Genomic DNA, 22136 nt, shown 5'->3' with positions numbered 1-22136 from the left:
ATTTTACTTTTCTGTTAATTTTCTTATCCTTGACATGAAACTATGCAGCAATCCTAGATAAATTCCCATCATTTTATGCCGACCCTTCCTAGTTACAACCTATGCATGTATCAATTGTAGGATAGGAGTCATAGATGTTTCTTTTGAGAACAAGAAGTTGAGAGTGAATGCGTTCAATGCTTCCCTAAAGACCACAAACTAATAGTTGTTTTGAAGTAGATATACTTGAGGATATAATGAAGGAAACTACTCCCACAATTCTTTCTTAGGACCCTTTACACACCTGTCTGGCTCATTTTAGGGTGGATGACTTTGATGTATATGGATATGTTGAAGAAGTGAATGTCTTATTAGATACACCCTACTCCAAAACTACCACTCCATGGACTATAAAATACGAGCCATAATCCACTATATCTAGCACTCTGATAGTTTCCTCGTTAGAAGCACCACCTACTTTAGAACTGAAGCTACTTCCTGTCACACTCAAGTATGTGTTCTTAGGATTCAATGACATCCGTCCGATGATAATTGCATCAGATTTGACCTTTAACTAGGAAGCTTAACTTCTAAATATTTTAAAAAAATATAAAGAAGCTATTGGATGGACTATTCCCGATCTGAAAGGCATTGATCCCTCCATCTGCATGCATCATATTAATTATAAGACAGATGCCAAATCATATAGGGATATGCAGAGGAGGTTGAACTTAATATGTGGGAGATGGTTAAGAAAGAAGTGGTAAAGTGGTTAGATGCAGAAATCATCTACCCCATATCAGATAGTAAATGGGTCAGTTCCATCCAAGTAGTACCTAAAAAATCAGGTATTACTGTCGTGAAAAATGAAGAAGGTGAACTACTCTCTACTCACATAGCATCAGGTTGGCGAGTATGCATAGATTACAGGAGACTTAATACCATTACTAGAAAAGATCATTTTCAATTACCATCCGTTGACCAATTTCTAGAATGGTTAGCGGGTCAAAGCATCTTTTGCTTCCTGGATGGTTATTCAAGATATAACCAAGTACCTGTATTCCCGAATGATCAAGAGAAAATCACCTTCATCTACCCCTATGGCACTTTCACTTTTCAACGCATGCCTTTTAGACTCTATAATGCACCTGCTACATTATAGTGATGCATACTGTCTATCTTCTCTGATATGGTAGATAAATTTTTAGAGGTATTCATGAATGATTTTTTTTATATTTGATACTTTTTTTTAGGACTATCTTAAAATCTTTTCAAAGTGCTAGAATGTTGTATGGAGACAAATCTAGTTTTAAATTGGAAAAAGAGCTATTTTATGGTTCAAGAAGGGATTATGCTCGAACACATCATATCCGAGAGGCGGATTAAGGTAGATAAGGCCAAAGTTGATATAATTTCAAAATTTTTATCTCCAACCTCAATCCGATAAATACGTTCCTTTCTTGGTCATGTCGGATTCTATAGACGATTTATTAAAGACTTCAGTAAAATTTCTGGACCCTTGTGCAACTTGCTTGCCAAAGATATTCTATTTGTCTTTGATGATGATTGTCTCAAAGTCTTCTAAAAACTTCATGCTTTCTTGACAACAACATCGATTATTATGCCTCTTGATTGGTCGATTCCTTTTGAAATTGTGTGTGATGCATCTGATTTTGTAATAAACGCAGTCTTAGGATAGAGAGTAAATAAGAAACTACATACGATATATTATGCTAGTAAAACTCTTTGTGATATCCAGCTCAATTATACTATCATTGAAAAAGAGTTGCTAGCGGTAGTGTTTGCCCTAGATAAATTTCAATCATATCTTTTAGGATCCAAGGTTCTCGTATATTCTGATCATGTTGCTTTAAGGCATTTACTTTCTAAGAAAGATACCAAGCCTCGATTAATTAGATGGATTCTTCTGCTACAAGAATTTGATTTGAAAATCTAAAATAAGAAGAATTCTAAAAATATGGTAGCAGACCATATCTCTAGAATCTTAGTTGAACACACGCAAGGTACTGACATGGTCAAAGAAGGATTTTTGGATGAACAACTCTTTGCACTCTCCTCCAATCATCCTCTTTGGTTTGTCTATATTGTTAATTACTTGGCTATAGGATAGATTTCTTCTTACTGATCGAAGTACGAAAAGGATCAATTTTTTTCACAGGTCAAGTATTATTTTTGGGAAGAACCTGAGCTATTCAAGTGTTGTCCTGACCAAGTAATTCGTCGATGTATCCTTGAGAGTGAATTTCAAAGCATTCTTACTTTTTGCCACTCTCTTGCATATGGGGGATATTTTAGTGGGAGAAAAATTACAATAAAAGTATTGTAAAGTGAATTTTACTGACCAACACTCTTTAAAGATGCATACGAATTTGGCCATAATTGCCTAGGGTGCCAACAAATAGGAAATATATGTAAGAAGGATATGATGCCGCTAACCCCTATCTTAATAGTTAAAATTTTTGATGTTTGGGGGATTGACTTCATTAGATCCTTTCCAACCTCATATACATTCTAATGGCTGTAGACTATGTATCCAAATGGGTAGAGGCTATAGCCACAAGGATCAATGATCACAAGGTTGTGATCAAATTCATTCAAAGTAATATTTTCAATTGATTCAGCTTCTCAAGGGTTATCATTAGTGATGGGGGTGCAAACTTTATGAACCGGCACTTTGAAGCATTAGTAAGAAAATATTGTATCACGCACAAAGTAGCCACTCCTTACCACCCCCAAACCAGTGGTCAGGTAGAAGTATCCAATAAGAAAATTGAGAGCATTCTAGAGAAAACAGTTAGGCCCAATAGAAAAGACTGGTCCTTTCGATTAGATTATGCATTATAGGCTTATCATACTACATTCAAGATGTCAATAACCCCTATTGGTATGTCTCCTTACCAATTAGTTTTTGGGAAAGTATGTCATTTATCAGTTGAATTAGAACATTGCATATTTTGGGCTATAAGGATGTTCAATTTTGACATGATGAATGTGGGTTCTAATGATAAACTAGAAGAATTACGTAATGATGCCAATGAAAGTTCCTGTATTTACAAGGCTCAAACCAAGACATTCTACAACAAATATATTTCAAGAACATCTTTCGAGCCCAATCAAAAAGTATGGCTCTTCAATTAGAAGTTACACCTCTTTTTCGATAAATTTCACTCTTGTTGGAGATGGATCGTTAATTGTCACCCAGATATTCCCTCATGGAGCGATTGAAATTCAGGATCCCTAAAATGGCATCACTTTTAAAGTCAATGGTCAACATTTAAAGCCATACATAGCTGGAACTAGCAACGAAGGACAAATTGACACCATCAACTTGGTGGATTCGATATACGAGACACGTTAAAATTCATGAAGTCTGGTTAAAAACTCTAAACTTAGTATTTTTTGGGAGATAACCCAATTTCTTCATCTTAATTGTTTTAGATTTAAAAATAATAATAAATTGACTAAGTTATATTTACTTGTAGGGATTGGGTTGAAATTATGAAGGCACCTATCAACTCAAAAGCATACTTATCCCAGGTGACATCTCTTCTTTTTCTTTTCTTTTATTTGTCATACTTTATTTTTCTTACTCAATATCATTTAAGTTTGGAGAAGGGATAAATTAATAAATCTTCAAATATGTTTGTGATTATGTACCTAATTATGCTTTGGACTTGAGATTAATCATGTATTTTAAGAAACAATTAATACACAATTTAGAAGATTTTTGAAATATTGAGGAATCAAATATTAAGAAACTCAATAAATGGTTAGGTCTAGAATGAAAATCAATTTCTGAGCATTCCTAACCCTCCCTATTAGCATCAATGAAGAATATATTTTTTATGGGAATGAATGGAAAACATTGATGTATGCAAAAGTTTCTTCATAGAATATAAAAAAATAAATTTTGTCTTGAGCATTTTTCACCAAGTAACCAGACTTCTTTACTTAAGTAAGCATTGATGTTCACATCAAAAAGTGAGAAATATGAAGAAACCTTATTGTACAGTCAGTTTTAATCCATAGCTTGTTTGATTCGAGTTAGTAAGTTCGAGGAGTGTTCTACACCTAATGCCCTAGAGCCAACTGATTTGGGAGTCATTGGCCTAAAACTTATTATAAAAATCAAAGAGAAAATGTAAGGGGTTAAGGCATTGCACTGACTGTATATTTTGAAAAAATGAAGGAATGAAAGTGCATGAAGATAATACATCAGCCCATCTTGGAGAGGGGAGTCAGTCTAGAAAAGGCTCTAAAAAATTTTATGTTCTCTGCTTAACCACTTGATTAGATAGTATTAATACCTCGATGACATACTTCACTAATTTTCTGACTGAATATCATTTACCTTTAAAATTGCCTGACAAAACACTCATCTCTAAGTAAGAAAGTACATGATACTGATTTTTTTTCTTACTCGAGGATAAATAAAGTTCAAGTTAGGGAGTGTGATCAATGCATTAATATGATATAAAAAGTATATTAAAATCTTTGATATTTAATATCTACTATTTAGTATTAGATACTTTATATATATATTTTTAAAAATTATTAATTATCAAGATTTAATCACACACCAACTAGCAAAGACCCCCAACAGTTACCAAATCCAAGATGAAGCTCGAGTCTAAGCCCAAGCCTGTCATGTGCACATCCAAGCCTGAGGATCATAATGCTTGATGAATGGAGAAGATTCATAACAAATTTAGGTGTAGAGCAAATATGGAAAGAGGTGTGTGGCTGCAACAAATAACCATTAGCAAAGCACAAGCAACCACGAGCGAAGCAAGGTCCCTAAATCTCCATCATCCATCAAGAGATGCTACCCAAACAAGAGAGCAAAAGAAAAGCCAGGGTTTGGAGCGCCAAGAGCCAAAGAAGGAAAGAGAGGGGCGGTTAGGGTTTTAAGAAATGTGGGGTGGCTAGGGTTTATGAAGAGGCTAGGATTTGGGGTGCCAAAGCTTAACAAGGAAAGAAAGGAGGCGTGAGAGAAACCAAGACCTTAGGGTGCTTAGGTTTTAGGAGGTCTTGAGAGCTATAAAAAGAGGTGTGGACTGCCCAAGAGAAGAAAGAAAAATTATAGAGAAGTAAAGAGAGAGGAAGAGAGGGAGGCTGCCAGATTTTAGAGTTTTGGGAGAGAGTTTGTGGCGATATAAGGAGGTTCTGGTTCTTCTTTTTCTTCATATTCTTCTCCAACTAAGAAGATGGAGCCTTTAGCGGCGAGCAAGATCCAACCCATGAGCAGTTAAACTCTTAATCCTCGGAGGAGTAGATGAACTCCTTAAATCCCAATTTGTATTTAATTTCTTGAATCTTATTGTGTATTTTTTTGGCCAATCGACCAACCTTTGAAAGGACCGCTCTAGAATGGACTCTTAGAAATTAGATCAACCTTGCTTGGACCTTGGATCATTGGTGGCGATTTCAATGCCACATATAGGCTTAATAAGTGAAGTGGGTTTCCACAAACCTCAAAACTCTCTAAAACCTTCTGAATCTTTATTAGATCTTATCAATTTCTTGATCTCCCCCACAAAGGCCATGACTATACTTAAAGTAATCGCAGAGATAACCCAATTTTTGTCACGCTAGATAGAATTTTTATCTTCACTGAATGGGATAAACTTTACTTACATGTAGTCCAGATCGCTTGTCCTAACCCATCCTCTGATCATGTGTCAATATTGCTGAAATTTGCTGCTATCCATGGTGCCACCCTCCAGTTTCAATTTGATAGAAGTTGACTCAACTTTGAAGGTATAACAAAAATAGTTGAGAATGCTTGGAGATGTTTTGGCTAGTTGGATGATTCAGTTGCTAACCTAGTGTTGAAATTGCAAGACACTCAGGTTGTTCTCAAATATTGGTCCAGAAAGATGAAATTGGCGGCCAAGGAGAGGAAAAACTCATTTTTTGATATGCTTCATGACCTTGACAAAAATGAAGAAAGCTCTTTCATTACCAACAATAAGAGGAATGCGAGGGACCTTTGCAGAAACCAGTTGAAGCAAATTTATCATGCTGAGAAAATCTATTGGAAATAAAAGTCAAAAATAAAGTCACTGATTGAAGGTGACAATAATACTTTATTCTTTCACAAATATGTTGGCTTGAGAAGAAAGTATAATTGGATCCCTTGCACAAAATGAAGTTTGGAGGTCATAGATGCGGCAGCAATCCAGAAGGCCTTCAAAGAATATTTTTGTAATATCTTTGATATGCAATCTTCCTCACAGATTCATCTTGATTTGAATCTGATTTACCCCCACTTTGATATTGATCTTAATAGCCTAGACATACCTTTTTTACTTGAGGAAATCAAAAAAACTATCTTTGGCTTCAAAGAGGATCGAAGCCCCAGACCAGATGGTTTTATCATGTGCTTCTTCCAACATTTTTGGAACCTCATTTAGTCAGATCTTCTGCAGTTCTTCCACCAACTCCACACCTCCAACTTAAACATCTTTAGAATCAATTATGTAACCCTCACACTCATCCCAAAGAAAGAAGATGCCAGAGCTCCATCTAAGTTCTGTCCTATAAGTCTAATTCATAATTATATTAAAATCTTCACCAATATCTTGGCAAATCGACTTCAATCTTTCTTGAAGGCTCTTATTGACCCAGCATAGATGGCCTACATAAGAGGCAGGTACATCCTTAATAATTTTCTTTGTGCTAATAAAATTCTTCATTTATCTAGAAAATCAAAGGTGGATGGTATTGTTTACAAGCTTGATTTCTCCAAACTTTTTGATCGGATCATTTCATCTTATTTGATTGACGTCTTGCACCATTGTCGCTTCCCAATGAAATGGATCAACTAGATTCAAAATATCCTCCTCTCCACCAAAATTGTGGCCATTATTAATGATTTGAATGGTGATTGGATTGTGTGTCATCGTGGCGTTAGACAGGGAGACCCTCTATCCCCCTCCCTCTTTCTTCTTGTAGTGGATCCACTTCATTATAATGTTAAGCTTTGCTTCTTCTACTCGGATCTTTAATGGATAGATTTATGGGGGTATCAGGATACTCCAGTATGCAGACGACACCATCATCTTCGCTCAAGCTAAAAAAGATCACATTACATTCTTGAAACTTATCCTATACTCCTTTAAAATGGATTCTGGTCTCTCCATCAACTACCATAAAAACTCTATATCAATAGTCAGTGACAACATCTCATCCGCATTGACTTGTATATGGTGGCTTAATTGCTCTTTGGTACCAACCCCTTTCAAATATTTGAGATTATCTCTGAGTGGTAAGAGATCCTCCAAGAGTGACTAGGTGCCTCTTATTCAACGTGTTGAGTCCCGACTATCCACTTGGAAGAGCACATTCTTATCCTTTGCCAATCGGCTTACTTTGATTAACTCAATTCTCGCTTCTTTACCTATCTATTACTTGTCGCTCTTCATGCTATCTTGGGTTATCAAAAGAATAGATCAACTACGAAGAGCCTTTCTTTGATCTGGATCTTCATCCACTAGTGAATTATTTTGCAAAGTTAGTTGGAAAACCGTATGTCTACAGTAGGAGGAGGGAGGCCTTGGTATATTAAGGATATTCAGATGTTGAATTGCGCACTACTTGCTAAATGGGTTGGAGGATGCTTCTTGATGACAATGGTCTTTGGAAGAAACAAATCAACCTTGCTTGCTACAAGAGGGTTCGTTTGTTCATTTGTTGGAGATCCCCTAGAAAGTGCTCCAGCTTGTGGCATGATGTGGTTAATGCTTTACCATGCATCGTTCTAAAATCGCATCTTCTTTCAAATTGAAAATGGGAGACACTTTATTCTAGAAAGATCCTTGGATTTGGGATGCTCCTCTCAAGATTATCTTCCCTGGGCTATCCTCACTCAATCACAAGAAGAATGGTTTGGTTGCCCATTTTTACAATTATAGAACTCAAAGCATTAAAAATAATAGTTTTCCATGGGCTAGAACTAACAATAATTTTTTTATAAAAAAATATCCTTAAGGCACTATGATCTTCTAAATAGTTATATTTAATAGTTAATCTTAAACTATTAAAATTTACCACAATATAAAGAGTTGCCTAACTATTAAAAATGGTTAGAACTCTAAAACTCAACCCAATAAATATTTTTAATAGATACTTTTAAATATATAAAAAATATTTTTAAATATTTTAGATTTAAAAATATTTTAAAAATTATTAAAAATTATGTATGTGATGTTTTATAGAGATTTTACACAACTTTATTAAAGGCATAACAAATATTTTAAAGTAGATGCCCAACCAAATATAAGTCATTTTGGAGAGTATATTTTCTATATTATTTTTCTATGATCAACTAAATATGTAAAAGCTACTTTTTCAGTTATCATATAGTCAAGCATTAGCTTTCTAAAAAATTATTCCAATGAGGTAAAATTCTTTCTACAAACCTAATGAGTCCTTAATTGTTCGAGCTTTATTTATATGATCTCTTAGCTCAACTTTTACTCAACCAAGCTGAGTTTCCTATAGTTTGGCTACAGGCTCATGTCATTCAGACTGACTCATTTGCTAACTGACTGGAGCTTGAACGAACTGTAGTCAATCAAGTAATGCAATGAGCGGTTCGGATTGGTTACAACCCTACATAAGGAGTGATCAAGATATAAGCATTTGAATTCCTCTTCTTCCTCCTCTTCTTCTTCTTCTTCTTTATTGAGAACTAGGATAGGTGAAATCCGAATGGAATATCAAAGTGATAGCAATATCAAACTCAACTCTTCTATACCAATAAAGATGCCAAGCTTGGTCAGATCATGAAATGAAATGCGATAGATATGTACAGGAAGCAGATTATAAGTTTTTGATGCATTAGCACAGCACAATCTCTTATCTAGGTTACTAATTTGGATTAGTGCTTCTTTTTTCTTTAGCCGCATCTCATGCAAGGACTCCTTTCCAATAACTTAGTTCAAAGGCTAGTTTCTATCTTATTTCATAAGAATACTGGGCATTTGAACTATAACATAAGCAATATATAGATATTTGTTAGATCTCTAAATTAGAGACAGCATGAACAAAGCACATTTTTCAAACCATGATCTTGACTCACCTCCAGGCTCTGACAGGAAGGTTATCTCAAGGTGCACATGCATGGATAATGCATGAATTAGTTAATAATATCAGATATAGTAATCGCTGATTTGGTGAAAACTAAATCATAATTCAAACCTTCCTGAATTGATCGTCAGATATAGTAATCTCTGATTTAGTGAAAATTAAATCACAATTCAAACCTTCCTAAACTGATTGTCAGATATAGTAATCTCTGATTTGGTGAAAACCAAATCATAATTCAAACCTTCATGAATTGATTCATTATAATTTCTTTTTTTGTTTCTTCCTATAGTCTATTTATACGATGTAAACCATGTACAGAGAATTTAAATCAATATATTGAATTCCTCTTTTTTCTCATAATTTTGACATGGTATCAGAGCCATTCATTCCATATTCCATCTAATCTCAGCCGTGGGATTCATCTCTCCTCTTCTTCTCCTTTTTTTCCAGCTGTGGAATTATTTTTCTTTTTGATTGTGATCCTCATTTGCATGACCTTTCCAGCACGCTGCTGTTTCTGTTCGGTGCTCCTCCCTCAATTCCGCATTGCCCCAGCTTTGATCTTACGTCATTACTACTGTTTTGCCATCTTCCTGTGTCATCTCTAGATCTTGAAGATATCTGGCATCAATTCTGGGATCACAGATCTAGATTGCAGACGGCGCTACTGGTGATGACAGGCTCTTGAGCATCTTCTTCTCCTCCTCTACCATTGCTTCTCCCTGTTGTTAGCCTTGACTACTTCTCCATGGCTAACGAAGATTTGAGAGAATCCTCTCAACCTGTGAAAGTCATTCTTGATGAGACCAATTATTCATTTTACTCTCAACAGATGACTAGTTTTTTAAAGAGAAAGAAACTATGGAGATATGTGACAGGTGACATACCTCTCCCAACAAAGAAAGATAATGAAATTGATGAAGCCTTTACTGCTCGACTTGATGACTGAGATAGTAACAATCACAAAATTATCACATAAATCTCAAATACATCGAGTATCAATATTGTCATGGAATTTGGCAAATATGAAACATCAAAAGAAGTTTGGGATCATCTTCATATAAGGTATATTGCCCCAGATCCAGCTCATGAATATAAGTTAAAACAAGAGTTGCTTTCCCTTCGACAAACTACTGATCAATCGGTAGCAGATTTTTACTCTCGTATGTCCGTGCTATGGCAACAACTGGATCAGATAGGTTCAAAACTCAAAAATAAGGAAGATATGATGGAGTATGAAAAACATCGAGACATTGACAGACTTCTCGAACTCTTGACAATGCTTTCTCCTAAATTCGAGTCTGTCTGTGCCTCAATTCTTCATAGAGATTCTCTGCCATCTCTATCCAGTGCATTGAATGAACTTCTTTCTGAAGAAATATGCAAGGGACTTCTGACAACAAAACAACATCATCAAGAAGCGATATTGTTTGCTAAGAATAAAGACATTACCCCTTCATCAAAAGGCACTGCTCCTTTCCTCATTATAGATGGCAAAATAGACTGGAGCAAAGTTCAATGCCATTTTTGCCATGAGTTTGGGCATACTGCAACCAAATGTCCTAAAAAAAATAGAAGACTTACACCATCACGACCAACTACTGCTGTAGGTACCACAACTGACTTGGTGAACGAGTCTGATCATAAGGGATCTACTTCTATATTCACAGCTACTGAAGTGGAGGACATTCTTGTTAAAGCCCTTGCTCGTCAGGGTAATATTACCTCTTCCTCTGCTTCTGCCTTATCCGCCACCTCAGGTAACTCTTCTACTTGGATTCTTGATAGTGGTGCTTCTAATCATATGACCTTTGATGCCTCTTATCTTTCTATTAAAGCATCCATTTCTCATTAACCAATATACTTACTGCTTGTGGAAATACTCTTGCTCCTAGTCACATAGGACATGCCAACATACCTTCACACCTATCTATACGTAATGTTTACTATGTTCCTAACCTATCTGTGAACTTATTATCTATCGATCAACTTGTTGAAAATGATCTTGAATGCATTTTCTCTAACTATTGGGAGCAACAATTGAAGAAGGTCATTGGGATTGGCCGTAAAGTGAATCGCCTCTTCGAGATTGTTTGGCTCTATACTCCTTAATTTTCAATGGTCACTTTATCATAACAACTTCTCATCTTTGGCATCTTAGATTAGGTCACGTCTCAATTTATTATTTAAATAAACTCATTTCAAATGGATTGTTAGGCCATGTTGCAAACAAAAATATTGATTGTATCCATTGCAAACTTAGAAAATTATCTACGTTACCTTTTAATAATAGCATTCACAGTTTTTCTGCTCCTTTTGATCTCATGCACTCAGATGTTTGGGGACCATCTCGTGATCCTACTATAGGTGGATCTAGATATTATATTATCTTCATTGATGATTTTTCTCGCTATACATGGATCTACTTGCTTAAATCTCATTCAGAAGTAATTCTCAAATATAAACACTTTGCAAAAATGGTCTATACCCAATTTTTAAAAAGGATCAAAGTCTTTCACTTAGATTCTGGGAAGAATACATGTCAAATGAGTTCCGTAACTTTCTGTCTTTAGAAGGGACAATCTTTGTAAAAAATGGTCTAGCAGAAAGAAAATATAGACACATTCTTGAAATCACTCGCATCCTTCTTTTATCCTCTGGACTTCCTAAATGCTTTTGGGGAGAAGCTATTCTAACCGTGTTTATATTATCAATCGACTCCTTAATACTAGTATAGGAATGATCTCTCTTTTCTTTAAGTTATTTGGCAAATATCCAACATACAATCATCTTAAATTCTTTGGATGCGCTTGTTTTGTTCTACTTCCTCCAAATAAAAAAGATAAACTTTCTGCTCACTTCAGCTTATGTGTCTTCTTAGGTTATGGAATAGAATAAAAAGGTTATCGATGTTTCGATCCCAAAGCCAATCACTTGCGCATCTCACGAAATATGGTATTTTGAAACACATTCCTTTCACAAAATTCTTTGATTTCAACTCTCAACAACCATCTCAGCCTACAATACTAGAAGTAGATAACAATATTTTTATAGATGATGATCTACTACAAGCTAATCCTACTGAGCCCCTCACGACTGTTGCACCAGTACCTCTAGCTTTGACAATTGAACGGCGATATCCTCAACAACAACGTACATCTAATGTACATCTCATTGGGTATAAAATCTCTTTTATTTCCACTTTACATTCTTATCATGAGCCTAAATCCTACCTAGAAGCATCCATTAATTCTCTTTGACAGAAAGCAATTAAGAAAGAGTTGAATGCCCTTGCTCAAAATCATACATGAGATCTTACAGAATTACCTCCACATAAGACAGCTATTGGATGTAAGTGGATCTTTAAGATTAAAACTCGTTCAAATGGATCTATAGAGTGCTACAAAGCTCGTTTAGTGACGAAAGGCTACAATCAGAAGCATGGCATTGACTATGAAAAAATTTTTGCTCCAGTTGCTCGACGACTTTTATTCAAGCCCTCCTTGCAGTAGCTTCTATACGACAATGAGAGCTTCATTAAATGGATGTTAAAAATGCTTTTTTTATGATCATCTTGAGGAAAGATTTATATGACCCACCACCTGGAGTATCTCACCAACCTAACGAAGTATGTCATCTTCGTCGAGCACTGTATGGGCTTAAACAGGCACCAAGAGCATGGTTCTCCAAGTTCAGCTTTATCATTTCATCTTTTGGCTTTATTCAAAGCTCATATGATCCTGCATTGTTTATTCGAAGAACTAATAGAGGCATCATCTTAGTATTCCTTTATATTGATGACATGGTCATAACAAGAGATGACTCTAAGGGTATCTTGAAACTAAAAACTTCACTGCATAGTAAATTTTAGATGAAAGATCTGAGCTCTCTTGGCTATTTTTTAGGTCTTGAAGTCACTACTCAATCCTCTGGCCTAATTCTTTCTTAGATTAAATATACTTCTGATCTCATAACTCGTGCAAGGTTAACTAATTATAAAACTGCTGCAACATCCTTAGAGGTCAATGTCTAGCTTGGTACAAATGATGAAAAACCTCTTAACAATCCCATACTCTACAGAGAACTTATTGGTGGGTTAGTATATCTAACTACAACTCGACCTGATATCGCTTATGCAGTTCATGTTGTTAGTTAATTTATGGCCAAACCTCACACTGGTTACTATGCACCAGTTCTTCATATCATTCGCTCCTTAAAAAGTCATCTTTTTCAGGATATTCTTTTATCATGCACCTCTAATTTTTAGTTGCGTGCTTATAGTGATGCAGACTGGGCCGGTGACATTAATGACCGACAATCTATAACCGGCTTTTGCATCCTTCTTGGTGATTTTCTAATTTTTGGAGAAGTAAAAACAAGCAATTGTCTCTCACTCAAGCACCGAAGCAAAATATCAAGCTCTTGTTGATACTATCTCTGAACTCGTCTGGCTTCATTGGCTGATCTCCAAAATGGGGGTTCCTCAAGATAGCTCAACTCCATTATTTTGTGATAACAAGAATACCATTCAAATTGCTCATAATAAAATTTTTCATAAATGCACAAAACATATTGAAATTGATTGCCACTTCACTCGTCAGTATGTTTGTCAAGAAACTGTCACGCTCTGCCATATCTCTTCTTCAGATCAACTTGCTGATCTATTCATGAAGCAACATCCTGACTCTCGACTTTCTACTTTTTGTTTCAAACTCAATATGATTTTCTACTGAAATCCATCTTGAGTTTGCCGGAGGGTGTCAGATATAGTAATCTCTGATTTGGTAAAAATCAAATCATAATTCAAATCTTTCTGAATTGATTCATTGTATATTTTTTTTTGTTCCTTCCTATAGTCTATTTATACGATGTAAACAGAGAATTTAAATCAATATATTGAATTCTTTTTTTTTCTCATAATTTTGACACCAAATCAGAGATTAACAAATAACAATAATACTTTTGTTAACAACCCTGTCAGTCTCATAATTAACCTGTAGATTAGTTAAATATCCTATCAACTTCCCAATGTTGACTATATTTCAATACCTTAATCTTTAATGAGGATGATAATTTAGTCTACAAGGTTTTGGTTAGCATGTGAATCACCAAATCACACTTGGGTGGTGGCAACATCAGAAAAAAGAGGGCACACAGGGATAGATGGCATTTTGGATAGAATAATTTTTGGATATATATATATATATATAATTTTTGAGAACATTCTAGACGAAGATTTTATTTCAATGAAGTGCATTTATATTTATCTTTTATTCTCTTTTTTTTTTTTCTTTTCCTTTTTTTTGTATATTGGAGACTTCATCCCATGTACATTCTATAAATTATGACTTGATAATTACATACCAACTCCAGCAATTGTTGTGAAAAGAAAGAAAAAGCATTCAGAACATAATATCCATTGCTATAATTTATGAGGATTACCATCCCAATGGCTCATTAGGATTAATAAACTATTAAAGGATGGTAACGGATTCTTGAAATAAAGAATTAGAAGATTTATTAACAGCAACTCCAGTACCACTCCCTTTAAGTGTTAGTAGCAACTGATATCTGAGTCATATAAATCTGGCATCATTGTTGCTGAGGAGAGACTTTGAAATCGAGATCAATGTTCATCCTATTGTAAGCCATGGGAGCGTACATCCATAGTTCATCCGAACTCAAAAGCTGCACAGATTAACCAACAAAGATAAATATCATTAATCATGTGCCTCTGGTGAGTGTTCAATAGGAATACTAGTAAATTGTAGATTAACTACAGAATTAAATTATACAGTTTGATGCAGATCTAGATCCAACCAATAGTCATTCAATTGACTTGTTCTCCAGATGTGATTTTTACCTTGATCTGGAGCTGCAAGAACTTCACATATTGAACAGCCTCTTCAAGCATGGTACTTATGTCTACCTGTCAGACGATGACAATAAGACTCTTTAGCTATCAATAGTTTGTTCCTGAGGATTTTTTAATAAAACAAAGAAAAATACAATAGATGAAAACAAGCATTGCCATCCAAACACTCACTTCTGTTCCATTAGGTATAAGATTCTGCAATATCCTCAGCCTCTCATTGATTCTATCTCTCCTTTTCTGTAATCAAATGACAAATATATTACACTGATGAAGCTGTTGTCTTATTTTATTTTATTTTATTTTTAAGGATCGACGGAGTTGTTTTCAAGTTGATTTAGATCGAGTTGATGGATCTACTAGACTAACAAATATGTTACCCTTGCATGGAGGCTTTGTGGGTCTGTTGCTGCCCCCCGACTAGCTCTTGATTTGCCATTCAGGTTGAGAGCAGGAGATCCTTTTGCGCTTGGACTTGTGTTGCCCCCTCCATTAGGTTCTTGGGAAATATTCAAGTCATCATCTAAGCTGCAGCAACTGGAACTCTGCCCATTCACCATAACATTGCTCTTTTCCTCATCGTCACTTTTAGAACTCTTCTCAGCTCCCTTTGATTGTGCCTTCTTCAAAGTCTTATGGACCTGCATTTGAATTATATTGATCAGAATGAAAAGCAAGTGCAACTCTATATAGTTACCAATCCAAAAGAATCTTAAAACTAGCTGAAAGAACTTATACTCAGTTGAACTGAAGACTGAACCTTCTTCTTAGGACTTTCAGCAGGGTTATCATCCTCGCCCACATGAAGCCTTCTTTTGGGTTGTGACATTTGATCAGGAGTAGTGGACTCTGAGATATTCATGCAGGAGTCTCCCATAGCATCACTGTTAGTCATGTCATTCAAGCTTATGGGATCTATATTTGTGGGGTTGGGAACCACCTCAAATGATGGGGTAGTTAGTTGCTTCCCCTCCATGCAATAATCCATGGACGCAAAGCTAGTATTGATCCCACAGACCTCATTGGATCCACTCAGATAGTAGCCCCCAAATTCGGAAGGGGGAGCAAAGAAGCTACTAGTACTGATACTACTGTCATCTCCTTGAGGCCAGTAGTAAGAGCTGCTGTTAGTGTTAGCATTAGCACTATCCAGACAATAGTACAAATCAGAAACATGATCGGAAGACCAAGATATTGATGGATTTTCAAAGCTTGGATCATGACGATCATGCTCGGTTGGGAAGTGGTAGGTACCAAGCAACTGTGCCATTATCTCAGACTCCTCAATTGGCATTGTTGAATTGAATGAACTCCAACTCCCCGTCGGAACCACTTTTGTAGGCTCCAAAGTCGTTAGGATTGACCGGTAGATATGAAGGAGAGGGAGTTTGGCCAGAGGAGAAATTGAGCTTAGCATGGCGAGGTATAGCAAAGCTTGAAAGGTATTTATATATATATGGGAGAATTTGGAAAGAATATGAACAACATAGAATTGACTTCAGTTGCAAATTTTTTAGTCTATGATCATCAACAATTATGAGCCCTTGGTGGGGTCGACCAAGCGATACAACTCAGGCATGGACAATTATAGGCTTAAAAAAATTGGAGCTCCCTAAAAAAGGACATGCACAAGGCTCTTGCCACTATAGGGTTTCGAAGACTCAAATATGCTTACCTCCACATGCAGACAGACTATTTTCATATTTCAAACCCATGATATCCAAGACACAATAGAATAATTTTGCTGTTGCACCAAAGCTTGCCAAAAATTGGAGCTGCCTGTGGGTAGATAAATTGATTACTTACCAAAAGATCCTGGTTAAGAAGTTGATTAGGAGATCCTAATTAAAGGTAGGTTACATGATTCAAAAATGATCACAACTCGTGATTAGCATGGTTGGAACAAAAATTATAGGGAGAGAATGAGATGGTACTGAGTGAGAAGTCCATGATCTGGCAATAGTAGAAGGTGGAGGTTTTTTGAAGAGTATTCTGAATGAACTGTGTACAGAATTTTGTTGGTAGGAATAAAGAAAGGACGCTGGGAGAGAGGTCGGCATGATCGTGAAGAGGGGTTATGATATTCTCAAGTAGATGAAAAAAAAAAGGATAGGGTGTCTGCTGAATCCGATCCTTATCCCCCTGGAGGGCTAGTTGCCTACCCAGTGACCAATTAGTTATGCTTTCAGCTCGATGGACCAGGAGACTTCAATGTTCAAAAACAGATATTACCAGCCAACCTGCCATCACCAAGCTAAAGAGATTAGGGGTGCAAATGAGTCGGACTGGATTATGAGTGACCCAATTTGATCTGATTTTTTGATCGGATCTAAATATTATACCCAAATCCAGCCCAACAGAAGATTAGGTCAGGTCAAATTGGATCCCTGATCAAATTTTTTTATCCAACAGATCATTCTGATCGGATCGAATTCATGTATAACCCTGTCCCGATCCATGAAATCAGGTCCGGATTTGGAATGATTCGGATTTGAGTTATAAATAACAAGATCAATAAGTAGAAGATCTATAAACAAACTTTATTTGCACTACAAATGTTGATATTGATATATGAGACTATTAGAGCCTCCATGTCTCACACTCTTCATCCAAAAATCCAAAAAATCTAATCACATTTTCCTCACCATTGCTCCTGACTTGATTAATTCAAATTCAAAATATTTTAATAAAATTTTAAAAGATAAATATCTAAAAATCAGTGGAATGTTTTTTCAAGAACAACAGATATTAAAGCAGGTTTGATCAAAATTAAAATTCATGTAATATAGGAATAAAGAGAGATAAGGGATGTGTTCACGTCGGGTCGGGTGAAGTTGGATCGGATCATTTATCTAAAGACTCAAATCAATCTAAAAGTCTCCACGAATTGGATCGGATCAGGTCGGATTAAAATTCAGTAAATCCAGATCCGACCCAAAAAATGGAATAGGTCTAATTTTAGAACCCAATCCGGATCCACAGGTCCTTCAAAATGGTTCGAATCAAGTCTATGTGGATCGGATCACAGATCAATCTGACTATTTATAACCTTAGCAGAGATCATGCATGGACATGATAAATCTACTGCAATGGATTAATGATGCTCATGATTCCAAGTTCATAGCATACATTCTGTCAAAACAGTTAAAGGAATTGGGCTTAAAGGCTTTGGTGCATTCTACATGTCAACCAAAAGAGTTTAGTAGTACTTCAACATTGTTGCCTAGCAGAAAGCTTTCGAACATTTTAGAATACTAGCCCATGCTATAATTCTAGGTCCGGAAGTCCTATCACTGATGTGATTAGAGATCAGAACTCCAACACGTGGATGCATTTAGAAGATAACACCTCGGTCTTTGAGTTATGTATCACTTAATCAACCTGCACTGACGGTGTCATTGTTTCTCGTGCACTTGCAGATACATGAATAAAAAGAAAGTTCTGATTGTAGTTTTAGTTAATTAATATACAATATTCCTTGGATGGGTGGCATGTTGTAGTCACTGTTGCATGAATAATTTATAATGTTTGTGAATCCATTTTGAAAAAGCTAGCTAGGGTATTTTCTCTATAAACAAGTTAATTAGTTAATATTAATTTTATTATAATCAAGAGCTCATAGCTGGGCACGTAAGGTATTGTCCGTTTTGATCTATGGCCTATAGTCTGGGATTGTATGGATTATTTTGGACCTCACAATTTTATCCTTTAAAAAACGTCTCACGTGAGAAGGATGGTCCCTTTCTATATAAGCTAGATTTTTTCTTGACTCTAATCAATATGAGACTAATGATATCCTTTTTTTTATAGCACAATGGATCTTATAACATTAGAAAGAAGAAGTCATCAGAAATGAGAGGACAGAAGGGACCTTAATCGTTCTCTAACTAGTAAAAATATTGGTAACCTTTTTTAATAAAAAAAATAAAAAAAATGCATCCCCTAACCAAATGGGTGAGATACACCTTAACCCGATTCTTGTGAGATCACATAAAATGCCACGAGATCCAATACAAAAAGGATATGCATTGCAGTTCACACACGTAGGGCTTTTGGGAGTGAATCAATATATCTTTGTCCAGCAAACATCATGGAAATAATGACTAGTTTCATTCATCGTGAAAACTAAAATTTGGTAAACATCTCAATGTACAAAGAGCAAGGATTCAAATCCCGACAGTGTGTCCTCTGGAATCCTGGAGTAAGATATAAAAAGCCAAGATTTAAGTCCGACAGAATGTCCTTTGAAATCCTGAAGTAGCATACTATCCTATGTGTTAGAATATGACCGTTCTGCTATTATCTCAGCATTCTAATCAGCACATCTTATGACATCTCATCTTAGATATTGGGATATATAGGATGGGAAGGCGGTATATCCCATTCTATGGAAAATCGGGATAGTTTTATTAAAACTTTGCTTTCGAATCAATTAATCTTTGATAAATTGCCCATGACCATTATTTTAGAGATGCCTTGTGATGCATATAGCTTATGATTAAATTGGTTCTTCGCTGATCATCATTTTTTTTTTTGGGTACAAGCACTGGTAGTCACAAGTTAGATAAACTAAGATTCCGGTGATTTCTCCGGGCCGATTTCTGCATGATTTAGCCAGATAAGATTGGTCTCATTTTTCTTACATTTAGCTGTGTTAGAGATCAGAGAGAGAGAGAGAATCGAGGAAGGTTCAAATGGTTAGCCGGCCATTGCACGATGTTTATTAGAATACAAAACAAGAGCATGGCATTAGAAATATAAACACACAACAGGATACGAATCGAAGTCTTTCCTTGTTTGTGTTTTTCTTTTTCTTTTTTTTCTCTCCAGCACTGGACTAGAGGTTGAGGTTGATACTGGCTGGCCGACCGGCGCGCACGACCATTGGAATAACAGAGAATTTGAGAGCTGTCACCCGCTTGGCAGTCTCCTTTTGCTAAAGGCTTGGCAGCCTCCTTAAACAATGACCCGAAGGACCATTTTTTATTGGTGTGAGAATTTTGAAGACCTTTTATATCTTGAACAATATGCAAGTCATTAATTTAGTCTACCTACAATGTTAAATTATTAAGTTGGAGTGTTTAGTTTTATAGATGATAGCTGTTGGCCTCCCTTGCAAGTCGACACGTGGGGACTCATGATTTTGCCACACGCAGATGTCCATATCTTAGATGAGACAGTGGATTCTATAACTAGTGGTAGAGATGCCACTGTTTTCTTCGAGATCTGCATTTGCCAAATTTGGGACTGATTTAATTATGTATCATGTGGTGAGAGAAGTCTATTAGCGGAAAATCAATAACAAAATCAAGTTCTTACTAAATTAATCAGTTAATAACATGGCATGAGGACCTTCATAATCAACTCCTGACTTTCATAATCTAGATTAGAATGTTAGCATGGTTATTCTTGAGCAAGTGTTACATGGTGCATTTGATATTAGATATGGAACATGTTTTCTGCAAAACATTATGCTTATCTTGAAATTATCACTATGGACATTTGCAATGTGTCAATAGTTTCCAGAGACACGTGGCTTTTCACTAATGGGAATGTTAACAGTGTTACTAGCACTATAATAGTTGAAACAAACGACAATGGTAGATGAATTCTGCTGTGGTGTAAGAAGGAGAGCATCATTAGTTCCATATTGATTGTGAGTCAAGGAGGACTCTGGTTTATATAGGAAGTGACCATCCATCCTACGTGAAGTACTTTTTGAAGGACAAAACAGTAAAACTCATGCGTCAGAGCAGACAATACCTCACATACTGAACCATGAACTTTTAGTTGCAACATATCCCAATATACATGAGATTAGTTTGTGCATTCACTTTATAAACAAGCTGATGTAAAGAGTACAGAGTTGAAGATTATAGAAATTGAAGATGATAAAAGAGAGAGACATTTATAGCCTAGTAGAGGCACCCATTGATAGGAAGGAATGGCTAAGAACATCGTGACTTCAATAATGACATTAAAGAATTTTTCTACCTGTTTAAGATAGTAATGACTAGACCTAGTGCAAAACCATAAGGATGTACTTAAATTATCTCTAACAACACACAAACTTATGCCCTGCCTTCAAAATGACCAAAAACTCACAGGAATGGCACAAAGCATTCTCCTTGTATAAATAACATATAGTCATACAGTCATGCATAACAAACCTACCTTATCACATATTTGCAAAACTACTTTTTTTAATTCATATATTTACATAATAACCCAGAAAAAAAAAATCAGAACAAATGAAACACCGCACCATCTTTAGCTACACTCTGAGTTACATGGAATTTAATTGTCTGCTATGGTTTAACTAACTATGGATGTGAAAAAAGTACACCATCCCTCACTCATAAAAAATAGCTTTCGTTCATTTTATTTGTGTAAACTTAACCCTCTATGGAGTTTTATGAAACTGTCAGGCTTATTTACATTAGGTTACATAAATTAGAGAAGGGATAAATTTGTCTTTTCACACCAATTATCAATATAAACAAGTCTGCAAAGTTCTATATAATTAGAGATGGGGCTAGAGTAAAGGATATTTTATTTTAAATATCAAAATTTTCCCAATCATTTTCCAGAAAAAAAAAAAAGTGAGAGGTCTGTGCAGATATGTGATAATGGGTGTTCTATCACAAATAACTTTTTTTATTAAAATTTGTAGACAGGAGTTTTGTTGAACTAAAGTCATAAATTATTAAACAACATATCAAGCATTACCTAACTAATTAAGCTTTTTTCTAGCCAACTTGCTATTCTTGGCTTTATTAGATATAAGTTGTTTTGGATAACCAAAAGAAAAGGACATTCTCCCCCACATGCCCGTACGCTCCCCCAAACCAAAATCCCCGCAAAAAAAATAAAAAAAAAAAAAGAAAAAAAAGAGATGCAGTATTTATTTTTTCAGCAATTGCATAGTTTGTTTTTTAATTATGATGTTTATGACATTCATTGTATCCTCAATACATTTCTTACTTTAACTTTTTTTTCTCAATAAATTTTCCTTTGTACCAGATTTTATCTACTTAATAAAATCTGAGTGGGCTTCAGACCTTCTCGTTTCTGATATCTTTTAAACCCAAACCTGAAACCATACCATTAGGTTAAAACAAGTGGACCTCAACAAGCATAGGCATGAAACAAACTGACATCAGAAACCTCT

General features: G+C 35.6%; 1 protein-coding gene across 1 annotated transcript; it reads right to left on the bottom strand.

Moving 5' to 3' along the window:
• Nucleotides 1–14685: 14685 nt before the first annotated feature.
• LOC140855265 (uncharacterized) lies at nt 14686–16235 on the bottom strand. The gene is made up of 5 exons (XM_073251134.1): nt 15726–16235; nt 15346–15606; nt 15140–15205; nt 14957–15022; nt 14686–14781 (listed from the first exon to the last, which is right to left on the bottom strand). Exons 1-5 carry the CDS (start codon nt 16233–16235, stop codon nt 14686–14688), a joined length of 999 nt encoding a protein of 332 aa, XP_073107235.1.
• Nucleotides 16236–22136: the final 5901 nt, after the last annotated feature.

This window comes from Elaeis guineensis, chromosome 2 (assembly GCF_000442705.2).
Source record: "Elaeis guineensis isolate ETL-2024a chromosome 2, EG11, whole genome shotgun sequence".
NCBI lineage: Eukaryota > Viridiplantae > Streptophyta > Magnoliopsida > Arecales > Arecaceae > Elaeis > Elaeis guineensis.
Note: the sequence above shows the minus strand (reverse complement) of the source record. Positions and strands in the feature narration are given on the sequence as shown.

What these genes read in the sequence shown, in the direction of transcription:
- LOC140855265 (XM_073251134.1), bottom strand. Translation starts at nt 16,235, where the DNA reads ATGGCACAGTTGCTTGGTACCTACCACTTCCCAACCGAGCATGATCGT. An exon ending in CTGAAAGTCCTAAGAAGAAG is followed by an intron (nt 15,607 to 15,725) that starts GTTCAGTCTTCA and finishes ATTCAAATGCAG; the next exon opens with GTCCATAAGACTTTGAAGAA. An exon ending in TTATACCTAATGGAACAGAA is followed by an intron (nt 15,023 to 15,139) that starts GTGAGTGTTTGG and finishes ATCGTCTGACAG; the next exon opens with GTAGACATAAGTACCATGCT.